This window comes from Macrotis lagotis, chromosome 1 (assembly GCF_037893015.1).
Source record: "Macrotis lagotis isolate mMagLag1 chromosome 1, bilby.v1.9.chrom.fasta, whole genome shotgun sequence".
Classification (NCBI taxonomy): domain Eukaryota; kingdom Metazoa; phylum Chordata; class Mammalia; order Peramelemorphia; family Peramelidae; genus Macrotis; species Macrotis lagotis.
Genome location: NC_133658.1, coordinates 344,290,182 through 344,306,014, shown reverse-complemented (window position 1 = coordinate 344,306,014; position 15,833 = coordinate 344,290,182). Strand labels below are relative to the sequence as shown.

General features: G+C 41.7%; 1 protein-coding gene across 1 annotated transcript; it reads right to left on the bottom strand.

The window, feature by feature from the left end:
• Positions 1 to 226: 226 nt before the first annotated feature.
• On the bottom strand, positions 227 to 15,833 carry POFUT1 (protein O-fucosyltransferase 1). The gene is made up of 7 exons (XM_074211863.1): positions 15,710 to 15,833; positions 15,026 to 15,147; positions 14,385 to 14,567; positions 13,343 to 13,455; positions 8,917 to 9,109; positions 7,760 to 8,002; positions 227 to 2,165 (listed from the first exon to the last, which is right to left on the bottom strand). Exons 1-7 carry the CDS (start codon positions 15,822 to 15,824, stop codon positions 1,977 to 1,979), a joined length of 1,158 nt encoding a protein of 385 aa, XP_074067964.1. The 5' UTR covers positions 15,825 to 15,833; the 3' UTR covers positions 227 to 1,976.

The following is a 15,833-nucleotide window of genomic DNA, read 5'->3' as shown; positions in this document are numbered from 1 at the left end:
TGTAAACTATAAGTCCTCAGAAACGTGAGCTACATAATGAGTCACTAAACTATGCAAGTTTTAAATGTGGAGAACTAAGTTCCTTCTTGTCACCTTACTCTGGGTAAGCACGTTTGGACAGAGCTGATGTTTGAACAGGAGGAGGTTGCTAGGTCTATTTACCAGTTTGTTAACTTGCCTGGCTGGCTAGGCACAGGAAGACAGAAATGAGAGACGGTCATTTGGATAATTTACTCAAGGCTTAAAAATGTATGGCTGTATTTTATTGAAAAAAAGTTTTTTTTTTTTTTTTTTACAAAATTCCTTCCCCAGGGGATTTTCCTTGCTCAGAAGGGTTTCCTATGGGCCCTTTGTAATTTAAAGGAATTTGAGCAGCACAAACTCATCTTCCAGCATGCCTTGCCTTCACTGGCATCCTGAGGCAAGTTCCTGGATCACATTGTGACCTCTACAACAAATCACTTTCACCCTACAAGGGAAAGTGATGAATATCTTCTCCTCAGAAGATGAATATTGTCAAAACCAAAGTGATGAGTGGCAAGCTTGGGGTTCCTCTGTGAGGTCCCCTAGCTCCTAGTCTGACTGCCTCTACCAAGAGGAAGAGGCAGAAGTGGATAAGATATCACTCTTTGTCAAAATGTGAGCATTTATAAGTCATCTAGCTAAACCTTCCATTCTTGGTCAGTGGAAGGATGATTGTATGATACCTTACTCATAAAAAAATATGCTGAGAGGGAATGACTTCCTTCAGATTTAGCCAGAGCTTTGGAAGAAAATCTCCCTGCTCCTACAAAAGGGATAGAAGCTAGAGTCAGACAAGTTGGAGAGGGTCACTTAAGATTGAGAGGACAGATATGAGAGTTCTATCCAGTGACTGGGCCACTTGCATCTTGGTCATCACACTCCATCACAAAGCCTCAGATACCACTATGCAAAGGAAGGAAGGCAAAAAGAAAGCACAAAGTTTTGTTCAGCCCTTGAGAGTCCAGAGGGAGTAAAAGCCATGCTGGAGATAAGGGATCTTTCCAAAGTGCTTGCTTAACTAAATGGTTCTTCTGGGATGTCAGTGCACTTGGGCTCTCACAAGGAGGAGAACTACAAAAGTAGGAGTAACCATGATGATGAAGAAAGGCAGGGGCGGAATGGGCAGGTGGCAAGCAACCAAAGCAAGCATGGTATGGGTTGCCAAACCTCAGTCAATAAATCAGTCCCAATTTCTCATTTGCCTGCACCATTAAGGCCACTTTAGGTCTCCATATGAAAGCCTTCCACTATTAAAAAAATTATTATATAAGGAGGAAAAACTAGGCTGGTCCTGTATTAAAACCAGAAAATCTGTAATCCAGGAGATCTGCTGCTTGAAGGATTATAGAGTTGGAGCAGGAAGGGACATTGGAAGTCATCTGTGTGAATATTGTTATACAGATGAGCTAAAGGAGGTCCACAGAGTTGAGGTGACTCAGTCAGGGTCACACACAACTTATAGTAAAAAAAACAGTGCTTCCAAATCTATTGCCCTTCCCATCACATTACATTGCCAGTGGATACCTGGAGAACCAAGAGGACCACTGTACTTCAAGAAGGGAATGCCAGTTAAATTGGGGCCCCTTGAAGAAACAGCAGGATGAAGACAGAGGAGCAAGGGGATATAAGAAAAAGGCAAGGTATTCCATTGCCTAATACTAAGGATTAGTTCAGGAATTACTCAGAAATAGCCCACAAAGGCAGCTCTCTTCTTGGAGGAAGCCCTTGCAATTTGAGGTATTCTGTTTTCTGATCTCCAGCAGGTAAGATGAGAAGGTAGCCTACATCCTGGAATTCAGGTGGGTTAAGACCAATCAAAGGACATAGTCACCCTCCCCCTCTCCCCCTAGCATTTGGATGAAGCAAGCTGGTGACTTGATCTCACTGCCTGGATAGATAATAACACTACCCCTGGATCCATGGACTTATTTGCTGTGGGAGAGGAGGAAAGATCAGAACTCATCCCTCAGTTGTGGGGGACGGTCCATGCCAAAGAAGGAGGAGGATAGACCCCGTAAGTCCCGTTCCCGTTTCACAAAGGCAGTAAAGGAAGAGACACAGTTGCCAATGAAGTGGTCTGCCTGGCCAAGAACATATAAGTCAATCTGTGCCACTTCGGGCTGCAGGGTCACCACCTTCACCTACAGGGAGAAAAGAGAAAGAGCAGGTTAATCTACGAGACCTGAGGCCAATTAATTTCAACAGTTTAACACTAACAAAGTGCCTACGACATAGAGCACTATGTCTAGTGAGGAGAGATGCAAAATTCATCTAAGATAGTGTCTCTGATGTTATGGAGCTTACAATCTAGTAGACACAAACATAAAAAACTGCTACACATTAACATCTAAGTGAAATTTCTCCTGATTTTGACTAATAGAATACTACAATTTTTGAAGAATCACAGTGTAGGAGCCTTAGAAAACAACAGTAAACCACATGATGGGTATAAATAAGCACTTTAAAACCAATAACAGGGGTGACTAGGTGGCACAGTGGATAGAGTACTGGCCCTGGAGTCAGGAAGACCTGAGTTGAAATCCAACCTCAGACACTTAATAAGAGAGCTTAGGCAAGTCAGTTAACCCCATTGCCTTGCAAAACCCAAAACCCAATAATAACTTGCACCTGGGAAATTTTGTGAAAGATCAATCATTAATTATCGATTAAAGAAAAATAGATTAATAACTATTTGTTTATTAAATGATTACTTTTTTTTATTAAGTGACTACTATATGCAACCTAAGGGTCATTTTCACCATCTTTCATCCCCAATATTTAAGCTGTTGCCCAGGTCTGCTGATTTTTATCTTTGGATAACTCTGGAACATGCCCCCTTCTCTCCTCTGACACTGCCACCATTCTAATGCATGCCTTCATCACTTCATACCTGGACTACTGTAATAGCCTGCTAGTAGGTCTGCCAGCCTCTAGTCTCTTTCCATTCCAGTCTATCCTCCATTAAGCTACTAAAGTGATTTTCTAAAATGCAGATCTGGTTATGTCACCCATTCCTACTCCAGTGGCTTCCTGTTGCTTCCAGGATCAAATACAAACTGATTCAAATGGCATTTAAAAGCCCTCCATAACTTAGTCCCCCCTGCCTTTACAGTCTTCTAAGACTTTCTTCCCCAACACACACACACACACTCCTTAAGCCAGAGATCCTGGCATACTGATTGTTCCAGGAACAAGATACTTTTTTCACCCCTTCTAGTATTCTCTCTGGCTGGCTGGTCCCATGTGTAGAATGCTCTCCCTTCTCTGCTCTAACTACTGACCTCCCTGGCTTTCTTTAAGTTCTAATCAAAATCCCACAGTCGAAAGGAAGTCTTCATTTTCTTGTTTTCTTTCCCTCTTTTAATGATTTCATATTTGTCTTGTTTATAGTCTGTCTTGTATATGTTAGTTCGTATGTTAACTCCCTCATTTACATTGTGAGCTCTGGAGGGGCCTGGATTGTCTTTCACCTTTTTGTATCCCCAGCCCTTAGCAAAGATCGGAAGAGTGAGAGCATGGCAGTCATGGAGTCAGTCAGTCAGAGAATGCCAGTTGAAAGGGAAGTGTCTTGTTCTTGGAACAACCAGGAGAGCAGGGTCACTGGCTTAAGGAGAGAGAGAGAGAGAGAGAGAGAGAGAGAGAGAGAGAGAGAGAGAGAGAGAGAGTGTGTGTGTGTGTGTGTGTGTGTGTGTGCAAGGAGTAAGAAGATTGGGAAGGCAGACAGGGCTAAGTTAGGGAGGGCTTTGAATGTTCTTTGAATCCACATGTGTTTTTGATCCTGAAGGCAACAGAAACTCACTAGAGTATAATGAATAAAGGAATGACAGGGTCAGACATGTGCTTCAGGAAAATCACTTTAGTGGCTGAATGGAGGATGGATTGAAATGGGAAGAGCCTTAAGATAGGCAGACTCAACACAGTTTAACAGTACTAGTCTGCCCCAGGGTGGTGACAGGGTCTGAGGAGAAAAGGGAGCATATTTGAGAGCATATGCAAAAGTGAAACTGAACACTGTACACCCTAACAGCAACATGGGGGGTGATGCTCAACCTTGATGGACTTGCTCATTCCATCAGTGCAACTATCAGGGACAATTTGGGGCTATCTGTGATGGAGAATACCATCTGTATCCAGAGAAAGAATTGTGGAGTTTGAACAAAGACCAAAGACTATTACCTTCAATTTAGGGGAAAAAACCATTATCTTATTATATAATTTTGCTATCTCTTATACTGTATTTTTCTTCCTTAAGGATATGATTTCTCTCTTATCACATTCAACTTAGATCAACGTATACCATGGAAACAAATGTAAAGACTAACAGACTGCCTTCTGTAGGGGGTGGGGGGAGGGAAGCAAGAATAGGGGGAAAATTGTAAAACTCAAAATAAATAAAATCTTTCTTTAAAAAAAAGTATAACTACCAGGCCTTAGCAATAGCTTGGATGCAGAGGGGCAGAGATAGTGAGGAATCAAGGATGAACCCTAGATTTTGAACTTGAGGGACCGGGAGACATCAATAAGGTCATGTTTGATCAGAAAAAGAATCAAAATAGTCATTTGGTAAGACTGGGAGAAGAGGAGGCAAGTGCTTCACTGGTTACCTGAAAGATATCATAAGAACCAGAAAAAGATATCCCAAAAAATTCAGGAGATCTTTGATGGAGATGAATAATTCCTTCAACTATTGAGATAAGAGCATTACAAAGGTACAAGCCAAGTACTATGTAAAGTCTAGAGAGAGAAAGGTATTTTTTTTTCTTAGGGAGGCAAAGGGAGGAATCAGAGAATGTAGCCATCAGGGTAGGTTTCCCACAGGTCAAGAAGAAGGATCTTCCAGTCACAGTGAGGGAAAAACTGGAGAGAGAAAGGTATATTTGTAGGGCAAAGAACAGTTAGGCAAAGCACAGCTTGTAAAGGGAGTAACATGAGATAAAGATGGAAAAGAGAGGGTTAGCATGAAAATATGCACCAGTGAGGTGTAGGAATACATCAGACTCAATAGGGGAAACAAGTGAGAAGTGGGGGAGGGCAGAAAGGAGACCATAATACTGAGGAAGGAATAATCATAAGCAAAACAAATTTACTAATCGTGAAAGAAGGATTGGGAGGGGGAGGAAGAAGGGAAGAAAAAAGAACTAGAATCTAAGAGGCACCTTAGCTTGCTTCTTAGACAACTAGGGAATGGTTAAACAAATTGATATGAATATAATAGACTATCATTGCATTATAAGAGGTGACAAAAGAGACTATTTCAAAGAATCTTGAATTGTGATGGCAAAATCAGGAAAAAAATGATTTTAAATATAGGCAGCAACAGTGTAGAGAAAGTCAGCTTTGAAAAACTCATTAAAGCACTGACCAGGTATGCCTCTAGTGGACCTTTATTTAAGCATATTCCCTATCTCCTGACAGTGACACAAGATACAGAAACACATTTTGGGACATAACTATGGCTTATTTGTTCCAAGGAGTTCCCCTACCCCCTTTCTTAATGATGGTTTAAGAGATCAGCAATGGTAATGACAAAGGGGGAAAAAAAGGCCATTTAAAAAAAGAGAGAATATAAGGAAGTTCAGAACAGAAGGACAGTTTTGAAAATCAACTTGTGGAATTTATTACATATTCTTAAAAAAGATCAGAGATTCACATAGAATACTTTTTCTCCCATTTTCCTACAGTGTATTGAAATATTCTTTTGGGGGGAGGGGAATTTAAATTCAGAATAAAAGAAAAAATAAGAAAAGTTAAGATGACACCAGAGCTTGGAGGGTCACGAATGCCAGGCTTCAATGAGAGTCAGATTCAACAGAATTTTCTTTCCTAGGATCTGAACTCTTGAGTGAAAATTTAAAAAGCCAAAAGGACTAAACACAAAGAATCAAATCCCACCTCACATTTGACACAAATTTTCAACCTTTTCCAGTACTACATAGTCATGAACTTGCCTGTTCAACTGACATCTATATCTTTGTCTAATGCTATCTTCTCTCAGTCCCTCTTACAACCCCTCCTCCACTCTAGCTAAGTAAGTCTCCTGAACATTCCAGAAGGAATTAAGCTTTGATCCTGCCACTACCTTCTCTTGTACCTCTGCCTCTGTTGGAAACTCTCTCTCTCCATCTTTATGTCTTTACAAACTGTGTCCTTTGATTAACAGCCAAATCTAGTTTCAACTCCTCCGAGAAAATGACAAGTTCATATTTTTACAGTTCTTTAAGGGTTGGACAGAGATCTCCACACAATACCCCAGGTGAGATAAAAGAAGAATTATTATTATCCCCATTTTTCTGAGGAGGAAAAGTTCATGTGACTAGCTCAAGATCACATAGCTTCTAAAAGGCAAAGTTCGGATCTGTGCTTTATTCTCCTGATTTCTAAGTCCAAGGCTCTGTTCAATTCACCTCATGGATGCCAGTAGTATGTTTTCTTGATTGCCTATATACAAGCTCATTTAAAAAGGTCTTACTAAAGCTTTTTGGTTTTTATATCACCATCATTTCCCCAAATCTCTCATTTCTCATAGAACCTTCCCTTAAAACAATGAGCAAAGTGACCATGTCAGAGGGAGAGCCAACATTCCCCCCATCATCTCCCACATCTCAACAAAAAGAAGTGTTCTAACTACAGCATGGTACAAATCTTGTACTATAATATAGGACTTCCAAAGTCACCCTCTTCTTTGGGAAGGTACTGATAACCTGAGTTGGGACAAAGAAGGAAGGCCATCATTCTCACCAATATCACCATGATCAAATCACTCCCTTTTATAAAGCATGTTAAAGCTTAGCAAGTACTTTCCTCACCACTACAATAAAAGGTTGCATGGTGCAGAAATTATTGTCTCCATGTTACACAGGAGGGAAGTGAGGTTCCTGAGACTTGCCTAAGATCCCAGAGGTAGAGAGTGTTAAAGCCAGGAATTCGTTTTTTTTTTTTGCAAGGGAATGGGTTAATTGACTTGCCCCAACTCATACAGCTAAGTAGTGTCTGAGGTTGGATTTGAACTCAAGTCCTCCTGATGCCAGAGTGTGCTCTATCCATGGTGACACCTGGCTGCCCTGAAAGCCAGGAATTTTTAACCAGTACTAAATTTATGAAGTATATTGTTTGGCACATAGGATGTATGTCATAAATGTTTGTCAAATGACCTGTTGATTGGCTGATAAAACCAGATTTGAATTCTTGACTGCAATATTTTTCCTATTATATGACACTGCTTCTTTATCTTTCTTGTATAAGACACAGCCACCCCCCCCCCCAAAAAAAAACAAAAATAAAGAAGACACAGCCCCTGACTTGTAAGGAAAGATAGGATTCACATATATAGAAACAATTACAACACTATAATGAGAGCAATAAATAAGCCCTCTTGGTGCTGAGAAGGTGAGAGAGAAAAAGAGAGAGAGAGAGAGAGAGAGAGAGAGAGAGAGAGAGACAGAGACAGAGAGAGACAGAGAGAGAGAAAGAGAAAAAGCTGGGGGGGGGGCATTAATGCTGACTGTCATTAGCTATCAAAAGTAGAGCCCTGTCTGGTCCTAGTAAGCAGTTGAAAAGGACAAACAAAGGGAAGAAGGGCCAGGAAAAGTTAATAGGAACAGTAGTGACAAGCAGACCTGCTAAGTAAGGCTAGTTCAGCTTCCTTCTTGTCAGTCTACCTCCCTCCCTCAAGTGTTTCAGTTCCCAGGGCTGGCAGACAGTAATCCTAGCTTAGTCTCTCTTTCCCAAAACCTACCTTTCCTTTGAACTGCTGCTGAATTTCAGAGACATAGCTCTCTGAATCTGTGGCAATGTAGATAGACTGGGCTTTTACAGTCTTCACCCAGAGCCTCAGGGCACGTTTGATCTCCTTCAGGTCTGGAAGGCACATGACCATGGTGAGAGGTGCCGCAGTGTTGCGGTTGTAGCCCACACACTGGGGTGAAGCCATGAAGTGAGAGCCAGCTGTCCCATCTTTCAACATATTACAAGCGTTTTTCTAAAAGGGTAAGATGTGAGGAGGGATTAAGTAAGGAGAAAAGAAAGGATTAAAGAAAAATCACTTTCCTTCTGATGGTTTCTTACTCTACAAATTAAAAAAAAAACTCCAAAAAAAATTTACAAACTTCAAACTCAAAAATTTATATTTTGACAGGAGAAAAACTAACAATACAATGAAAAATAATAACTAAATACTTGCTAGGGGCTTATTGAACTCTTCTCTGTGAAGTTTCTAAATATATTTAGATAGCTTTCATGTTCTGGCCTTATCTCTGCTTATCCTTCACTGCCTCCTCTATATTAGTCTGCTCAGAGGTTTCTGTGATAGCCCTAGATTCTCCAAGGCAGGGAGAGCAGTGGGACATGAGCTCTGGCAGATCTGTCATGCTGGACCATGTATCCATGGGCTGAAAAGAGCCCCCTTGAGTTCAAGTAGTTTAGCTACAGAGGCCTGATCCTAGTCACTCATTCATCTGCTTGCTATAGCAAAGAAGATTTATAATCTGCATCTCTATGGTACTGAGAACATCAGATCCTTGATAATGGTAAAAAAAAATGCAACTCCAGTCTCATCTTTCACAAGAGTCCACAAGGTAGTACAAGGAAGGGAGAGTCAAGATTCCTCTCTTCTATTTTTCCCTCCATCTCTGACTACTTGCCTGATCTGGGGGGATATCACATGCATGATCTCTCACGCTTCAGTCTATCCATCTATAAAACAGGGAGAAAAATGGTGACTGTCAGATCACAACTGAGCAGCATCATGGAATTTTTCTGTTGAAAGGGAATCCAGCAGGAGAATCTAACAAACCATAAACACCAAACACACTCATGATACTCCTGCAAATGCCCACACTCTGTGAGCCTATGCTCAGAATACTGAAAGATCCACTAGGTAAGTAGAAAAGTTACCCAGTCAGAGCCAATTCGGAGATGAATCCCAACGTAGGGTCTGATGAGATGAGCCTGGATATGGGCCTCCCCTTTCTCAGTCATCTCAGCTGACCACACCATGTACTTCTGCAGGGCCCTGTGTTCTTCTAATACTGGAAACTGGGCTGGCGCTCCAGGCAAGGCAAGCACTGGATGTTTATCTGGGGGAAACCTAGAAGGGAGAAGAGAATGATGTTGAGTCACAAACCCAGCCACTTCAAGAGATAGGGATGGAGGGAAAAGATGTGAACCTACAGCATACCCCCACAGGAAATGGATGAAGTTGCGCCATGACCTCAGACTAGCTGAAAAGTCGCACCACATGCAACAAGCACAAGAGATTTTGAAATCCCAACGAACTGATAAGAGTGCTAGGTGCAGAGCTCAAAGCATTATTGTCTGTGGCTTGGAATTTACAATCCTGTCTGCTTGTTTTATAATTAAAAATTTACAGTGGAGTCTTCTAACCTTGTGCCCGTCATGGCTCTCAAACGGCTGCAATTCATTCCTGGGTGTGGCACTGGACAGAGTTTTGGGCCTTAGACTCAGCAAATAATGAACATACTTCAGATGTAGGGACAAGTGACTGCCCTTAGAGAAGAAATGGGTCTTGCTCAGGGCTCACTGAATGTGACTGTGTAGAACAGGTCTATGACTCCTCTTCAACTAAAGGTTACCTTAACTTTGAAGGATTAAAAGAAAATATTCCTGAAAAGACAAACAGGCTTCTTGGAGTTTTTCAAAATGAAGAAAGAACTATTTCTTTCTTATGCTGAATTACACTCATTTGCAGGCACCAGAAGCAGTAGGGGACGTTACCCAGGACCAAGTATAAAATCACCAATTCCATCCATTTCAGATACCTCTAAAAGCACAGAAATAAGAATTTCAGAGCTAGAGATTTTTAAAAAATAGTGAAGGAGATGGGAGGAATTTTGGAAGTCATCAAATTCAACATCCTTCATTTAAGATAGTAAATTTTGGAAACTGAATCCTCTTATCAGATCTGGAATATCTTACCCATGAGCTGGATTGGGTCCAGTGAACAAGGGGTACAAAATGACCAAATAAGCTGAGACCCACAGTCTTGTAAGAAATTGTTGTTCAGGGGCAGCTAGGTGGCACAGTGGATAGAGCACTGGCCCTGGAGTCAGGACGACCTGAGTTCAAATCTGACCTCAGACACTTATAGTTTCCTAGCTGTGTGACCTTGGGCAAGTCACTTAACCCCACTGCCTTGCAAAAACAAAACCCCCAAACCCAGAAATTGTTATTCAGGAATAAGTCATCTAGAATAGATTGATCAAGTTGTTTTAACTGATAGAAATGAAGAGTTGCTCTTTGGGAAGCAAACTTGAATAACAACCATTAGATCCATCATGTATCTTCTATGCATCTTCTAACTATTATGGTTTTTTATGAGTGTTTCTGGAACCTTTTATCATAGGTTAGTTTTTTTTTAGGTTTTTTTGCAAGGCAAATGGGGTTAAGTGGCTTACCCAAGGCCACACAGCCAGGTAATTATTAAGTGTCTGAGACCGGATTTGAACCCAGGTACTCCTGACTTCAGGGTCAGTGCTTTGTCCACTATGCCACCTAGCCACCCCTCATAGGTTACTTTGAATGACATTCTCCCTCCTCTCCTCTAATCCCTTTTCCTTAACAACTATATTATTTTAAATAACAATGACTCACATGTAAAAAGTATTTAACACTGTTTAACATGAAACATAACATAAAAAACTGACTAATGTACCCTACCTCCCCATAGGAAATTTTCTTTCATTGAGGAGATTCCAAAGAAGACTGCCATATGCCTTGAAGGCCTGTATTTAACAGTTTATAAAATTCTTTCCTTGAAACAACCCTGTGAGGAAGGTAATATTAGTATTATTAACATCTATACTTTGCAGATGAGGAAACCGATGGTCAGAAAAGGAGAGAAGGAAGAAGGGAAAGAGGAAGAAGGGGATGAGAAGAAAGAAGAAGAGAAAGAGGAAGAGGAGAAGGAAGAAGAGGAGAAGAAATTGGAGAAGGAAAAGGAGGAAGAAAAAAAGTAGAAGCATAACTAACATTTCTATAGTACTTTTGAAACCTGGAAAGGTAAAATAACTTACTCATAGTTCCAAAAGCAGAATTAGAACTCAAATCTGGGTCTCCTAACTACTGGAATTCTGTGAAATGCAATCTTTCAGATGCCATGACATCATTATTACAAACTCCTCCAACTTTATCCCTACAAATATATTTGCAAACCTCTTAATTTCATGCCCACCAGACACCTCAGAATTGCTCCTCTCCCAAGAGGTCAATCTTTGTCCTGAAAAAGGCATCTCTCTCTGTTTTTCTGTGTTTATATACATATAAACATATGTATATACATCCATATATATGTATGTACGTACACACACACACACACACACACACACACACACACACACAATCACACTCCCCCCAGTTAAGGACCATAAGGCTGAAGGTGTCAAACTACAGCAAAAAAAAATATTTAATTATATAAATCTAAGGGGTAACTGTGGAATAGAGTCTGTTAAAAGAAATATACACACAACAGAAGTGGCATACACAAGTAAACTGTTTTCCTCAAAATAAACCCCAAGGAGGTCTAATACAGCTCATGATGTATCAGCATTCTATTTGAAAATGACCTTTAAGGCTTGTGACAGGCTTCTTTGGAATCTCTTCAATGGAAGAATATTTCCTACTTTGGGAAGTGGTGGTGGTGGTGTGCTTTTGCTAGTTTTTATAAATGTCCAGGAATCATTTGGAGCTGAGTCCAGAGGAAAAGATAATGAGATTCATACAGATAACAGAAATTCAGTCTGAGCTAGAAATGAAGTATGACTTTTTTTTTTTTTGGTAGTGGTAGTGGTAGGGCATGCACCTACCTAAAAAAATCTATTCCCAAAGAGGAGTTCATATTTGTGAGCAGTGGTATTTTTTGAATGACAATGCATCTATATCTTGGCTCCAGTGTTTACCAGCTGTGTGGGAATGGGAAACAAAAATTCTCCTTGCCCCAGGTTGTTCATCTGCAAAATAAGACTAATGATACTTGCACACCCTAACTCACAGGGTTGTAAAAAGAATACTTTGTAAACTTTAAAGCTCTGTATAAGTATGAATGATTATATAAGTTCTGATCCGTTTATTAAAAAAAGAACAAAATTCAGGCTCTATTGATTTCACTGTCATAGGCACTCTCAACACTGTCCATTTCCAACCCTCTTGATCCTTAGCAGATATGTTCATAAGGTGCTGCAACGGAGGTGGGCTTTTTTTCATGATGAAATCTCTGAGTTAGTATGGGCTAGTCTCAGACTACACTCACACACAGCAGAGTGCTGGGTCCATCCTCAGTCTTTACAGCTTGGTAGAACATGGGGTACTTCATGAGGCAACTGGGAATTTTAAGGGGATATCTTTTTACTTAATACCAATAACAGGTAGAAAGTTTGATAGACACACCTCTCAGCCACAGCTTGTATTATGATGCAAACATTGCTTTGTTCATCTGAATCAAGGGCATTAGGTTAAGAACAGTGCTCCTATATCTGTCTCAAATGATGCCCCTGCTTTCTGCCTCTCCCAAACCTTCTTATCCTTCCAGACTGAGGTTTAGACTAATTTTCTTCATGAAGAAAAGATCTATTTCTAAGATCATCCGATGCCTCTTGAACCTCCATTTGTTTCCTGCAGCATTTATTATCTTTACCATCATGAGGCACTTAGCTTTGACCACTTTGGGTTACTCAAGTTTTCTTTCCCTAACTCAAAAGCAAAATCCTTGAAATCCAGGATCATGTTTTTTTATGCTCTTCTATATCTCTTCCAGCACATAGTAAACAAGCATTCACTAAAGATCTGTCTTCCACTTAGCCTACTTTTTTCTAAAGTAGTCTGGGGCTCTTATTAATTATATTGTATCTGATGATTACCAGGATGACATCATTTTCTTAGCTGAGGTTCAAATTTTTTTCCTCATATAGAAGCTTCTAATTTTAACTTCTAAGGAGGAAGGTAAACTGACAAGTGATTCTCACGCCTTGACCAGGAAACTCAGGTTCACATGATCATGAAATGTTCGTTTTATGACAGTCTTTATCAGAGGATAAACTATTGCTTAACCCCACAGCAGGTCAACGCCCTATGGTGTCAGGCTGCGAAATGGGAACAGATCAGACAGTAGATACTCTCTGGACACTGGCCCTTTGCCATGGGTTATGCTTTTTGTTCTCTAGACCTCACAAATTCACCAGATGTACTGGTTACCCCTCCAATCCCAAGTAACTCTGTGGTAAAGGATAGAATTGTGATATGGAACTAGGCTCTGGCCATCTTCCATCTCTAATACCTAACTGCCTCAATCTATTTCCATTTCCAATACCTTTGGATCCAGTGGTCCTTGTAGGAAGAGCTGAAGGCGATGCCACCAAAAAGTTCTGATCTATTGAAACTGACATTGAACTGATCCCAGAATGGGCCAAAGGGGTTCCCTTCCTGCAAAACAACATATTCAGTCAGTTGTTGGGAATGGGCAGGAGCTGAGCACTAGTAGACAAATGAAGCTGAGTCTTGAAAAGAAAAAAGGAACAGATGACAAAAGAGGAGATGCCAAGCAATCTAATTCCAGGTGACGATGATTATACAAAATAACTGCAAAAGGAAGCTAGTGCTAACAACTGGGGATTGGGGTGGGGAAGGGGATCCGCAAAGACCTCATGTAGGAGATGACACCTGTTCTGTGCTTTCAAGGAACGAATTCCAGATATGGGGAGGGAAGAATCTGAGCAAAGGCATGGGAATAGGACTTGAAACACTGTGTATGGGGCCTGGAGGTTAGTCTAACTGGAATGGGAAGTGCACAGACTAAATTTATCATTAAGGCTCTGAAGGGTATCACATATTGCTCACCCTTCTATCTTCACAATTTCCAAAAGGCAATACAAACTGATCTGCCTAAACAAACACTTTATCAAGTTACCTAATATAAGGAATCAAATTTGAGCCCTGGACTTGAATGACTTTTTAAATTGAATTCAATATAATCACAAAATGTCAGAAAAGGGAAGGGACCTTTATGAATTGTTCAATCCAGCTCCCTCATTTTATAGAAGCAGGACCAGAGAGACTGGGTGATATCTAAAGTCACACAGTAAATTAATGACAGAAGTAGGTCTGGAGTCCAGATTTCCTGACTACATGTCTGGTACTCTTTCCATCATATTTCATATGACACAGTGTTGCACGTTAGATGATATTTTTAAGGAATCATAGAAGAACTCAGCAGAAGGGATATTCCTTCTAGCTATATTTGGTCTGAGGCAAAGAAGCAGGAAGGAAGAATGCACAAAAGAAATGCATAAGAAGAAAGTACAAGTTCCAGATGTGGACAAAGGTAGCAAAGGTCAAGGCATTGAAAGACCCACCTTCATGGGGCAGGTCTTCTTGTCAGCACTCCGCTGGGCTGCAACATCGAAGCAGTAGGCCACTCGATTCTCAGGGGGCCAGTGGATTGGAGCAAACTTCTCCATAAACTTCTCCAAGCTGATAACCCGATGATATTCCTTGAGTGGTTCTAACTTGAAGTATGTCTCATAGGAAACATGTAACTATAAGAATAAGAAAGGGACAGAAAGGTTGTGGAAAAGAGACATGGGATAAAGAAAGAGGTGGCAGAAAAGAAAGAGAAAAGAGAAGGAACAGAGAAGAATAGGGAAAAATTGGGGAGAAACAAAATAAAGGGAGATAATGAAGGGGGGGGGGATTGGGCAGTCACTTGGACTAATTCCATGAGTAGATGTCATCTCTTTCAGGAAAATGAAAATGCCATTTCACCTTTGTGGCACAAGCCATGAGTAAGCCAAGGTGAGAATGAGAATCATTCAGGCCTAACTATTCTTACTTCAGGAAAAGCAGATCCAGATGCATCTCTGAGGTGGACCCAGTCAGTCAGTTTGCTAGGAACAACTTAGGGAACCTTCAAAAAGACATCATTTATTGGGAACATTCCCCAGACCCTCACAATCCTGAACTGTAGGGTTAAAGAGGAGGCAGAACCTAAACTCACATTAGTGTATGGAGGCTTGTGATGTTGGTATTCAATCCAGGGTGGGACTGCCAGGGTTCGATTCAGTAGCTTTGCAAATGCCAAGGAGCCCAAGAAATGATCTGCCTGGTTCCCAAACCGCCCTGGAAACACAAGTCAGTCAGGTATGCACAGAGTAAGTACTTCATGCTTGTGGATTCAGAGTGAGCTAAATAGATAATAAGAATCTGAAGGAACCTTAGAAGGCCTTAATTTACAAATGGGGAAACTGAGGTCCAGAAAAGTGAAAGAACTTGTCCAAAGTCACAATAATAAGTAGCAACGTCTGGATTTGGATCCAGCTCTTTATTCCAAATCCGGATTGATTTTTCAGTTGGCAAGAAAACTTAAGGGGGGGAAATAAGAAAATTGGAGCTACTTCATGGGCACCTGTCTCAAGCTCTGGAACCCAGAGTTCTGAGTGATTCCCCCATCTGCCCCGCCGCCCCCCCGCCCCGTGGAGCCTGGGCCGGCTCCGGAGCATGGCCCGGGAGTCCGCGTTCCCGAAGCTGGGAGGGGCTGGGCTAGGCCGCTCCATGGGGGGACCCGGCCGCGGGGGCAGACCCCTCGGAGGGGCGCCCCCCCGTGCCGCCGGGAGAGTGGGCTGGTCCGGGCCAGGCCCCGCTTCCCCGGCTTCCTGCGCCGCCGGGGCCCGGGAGGCCTTACCCATGCAGGGGCAGTAGAGCAGGTAGCCCGCGGGGTCCCAGGCGGGGGCCGGGGCCCGCGCGGGCGGCAGGAGCAGGGGCAGCAGCAGCGGCAGCGCCCGGGCCGCGAGGGCCATGTCCGTCCG

Excerpts from the sequence above, each read along its gene's own strand:
- POFUT1 (XM_074211863.1), bottom strand. The coding sequence starts at position 15,824 with ATGGCCCTCGCGGCCCGGGCGCTGCCGCTGCTGCTGCCCCTGCTCCTG. Across the intron at positions 13,456-14,384 it reads AGAAGACCTGCCCCATGAAG|GAAGGGAACCCCTTTGGCCC; the intron begins GTGGGTCTTTCA and ends GTTGTTTTGCAG. Across the intron at positions 9,110-13,342 it reads AAGGACCACTGGATCCAAAG|GTTTCCCCCAGATAAACATC; the intron begins GTATTGGAAATG and ends TCTCCCTTCTAG.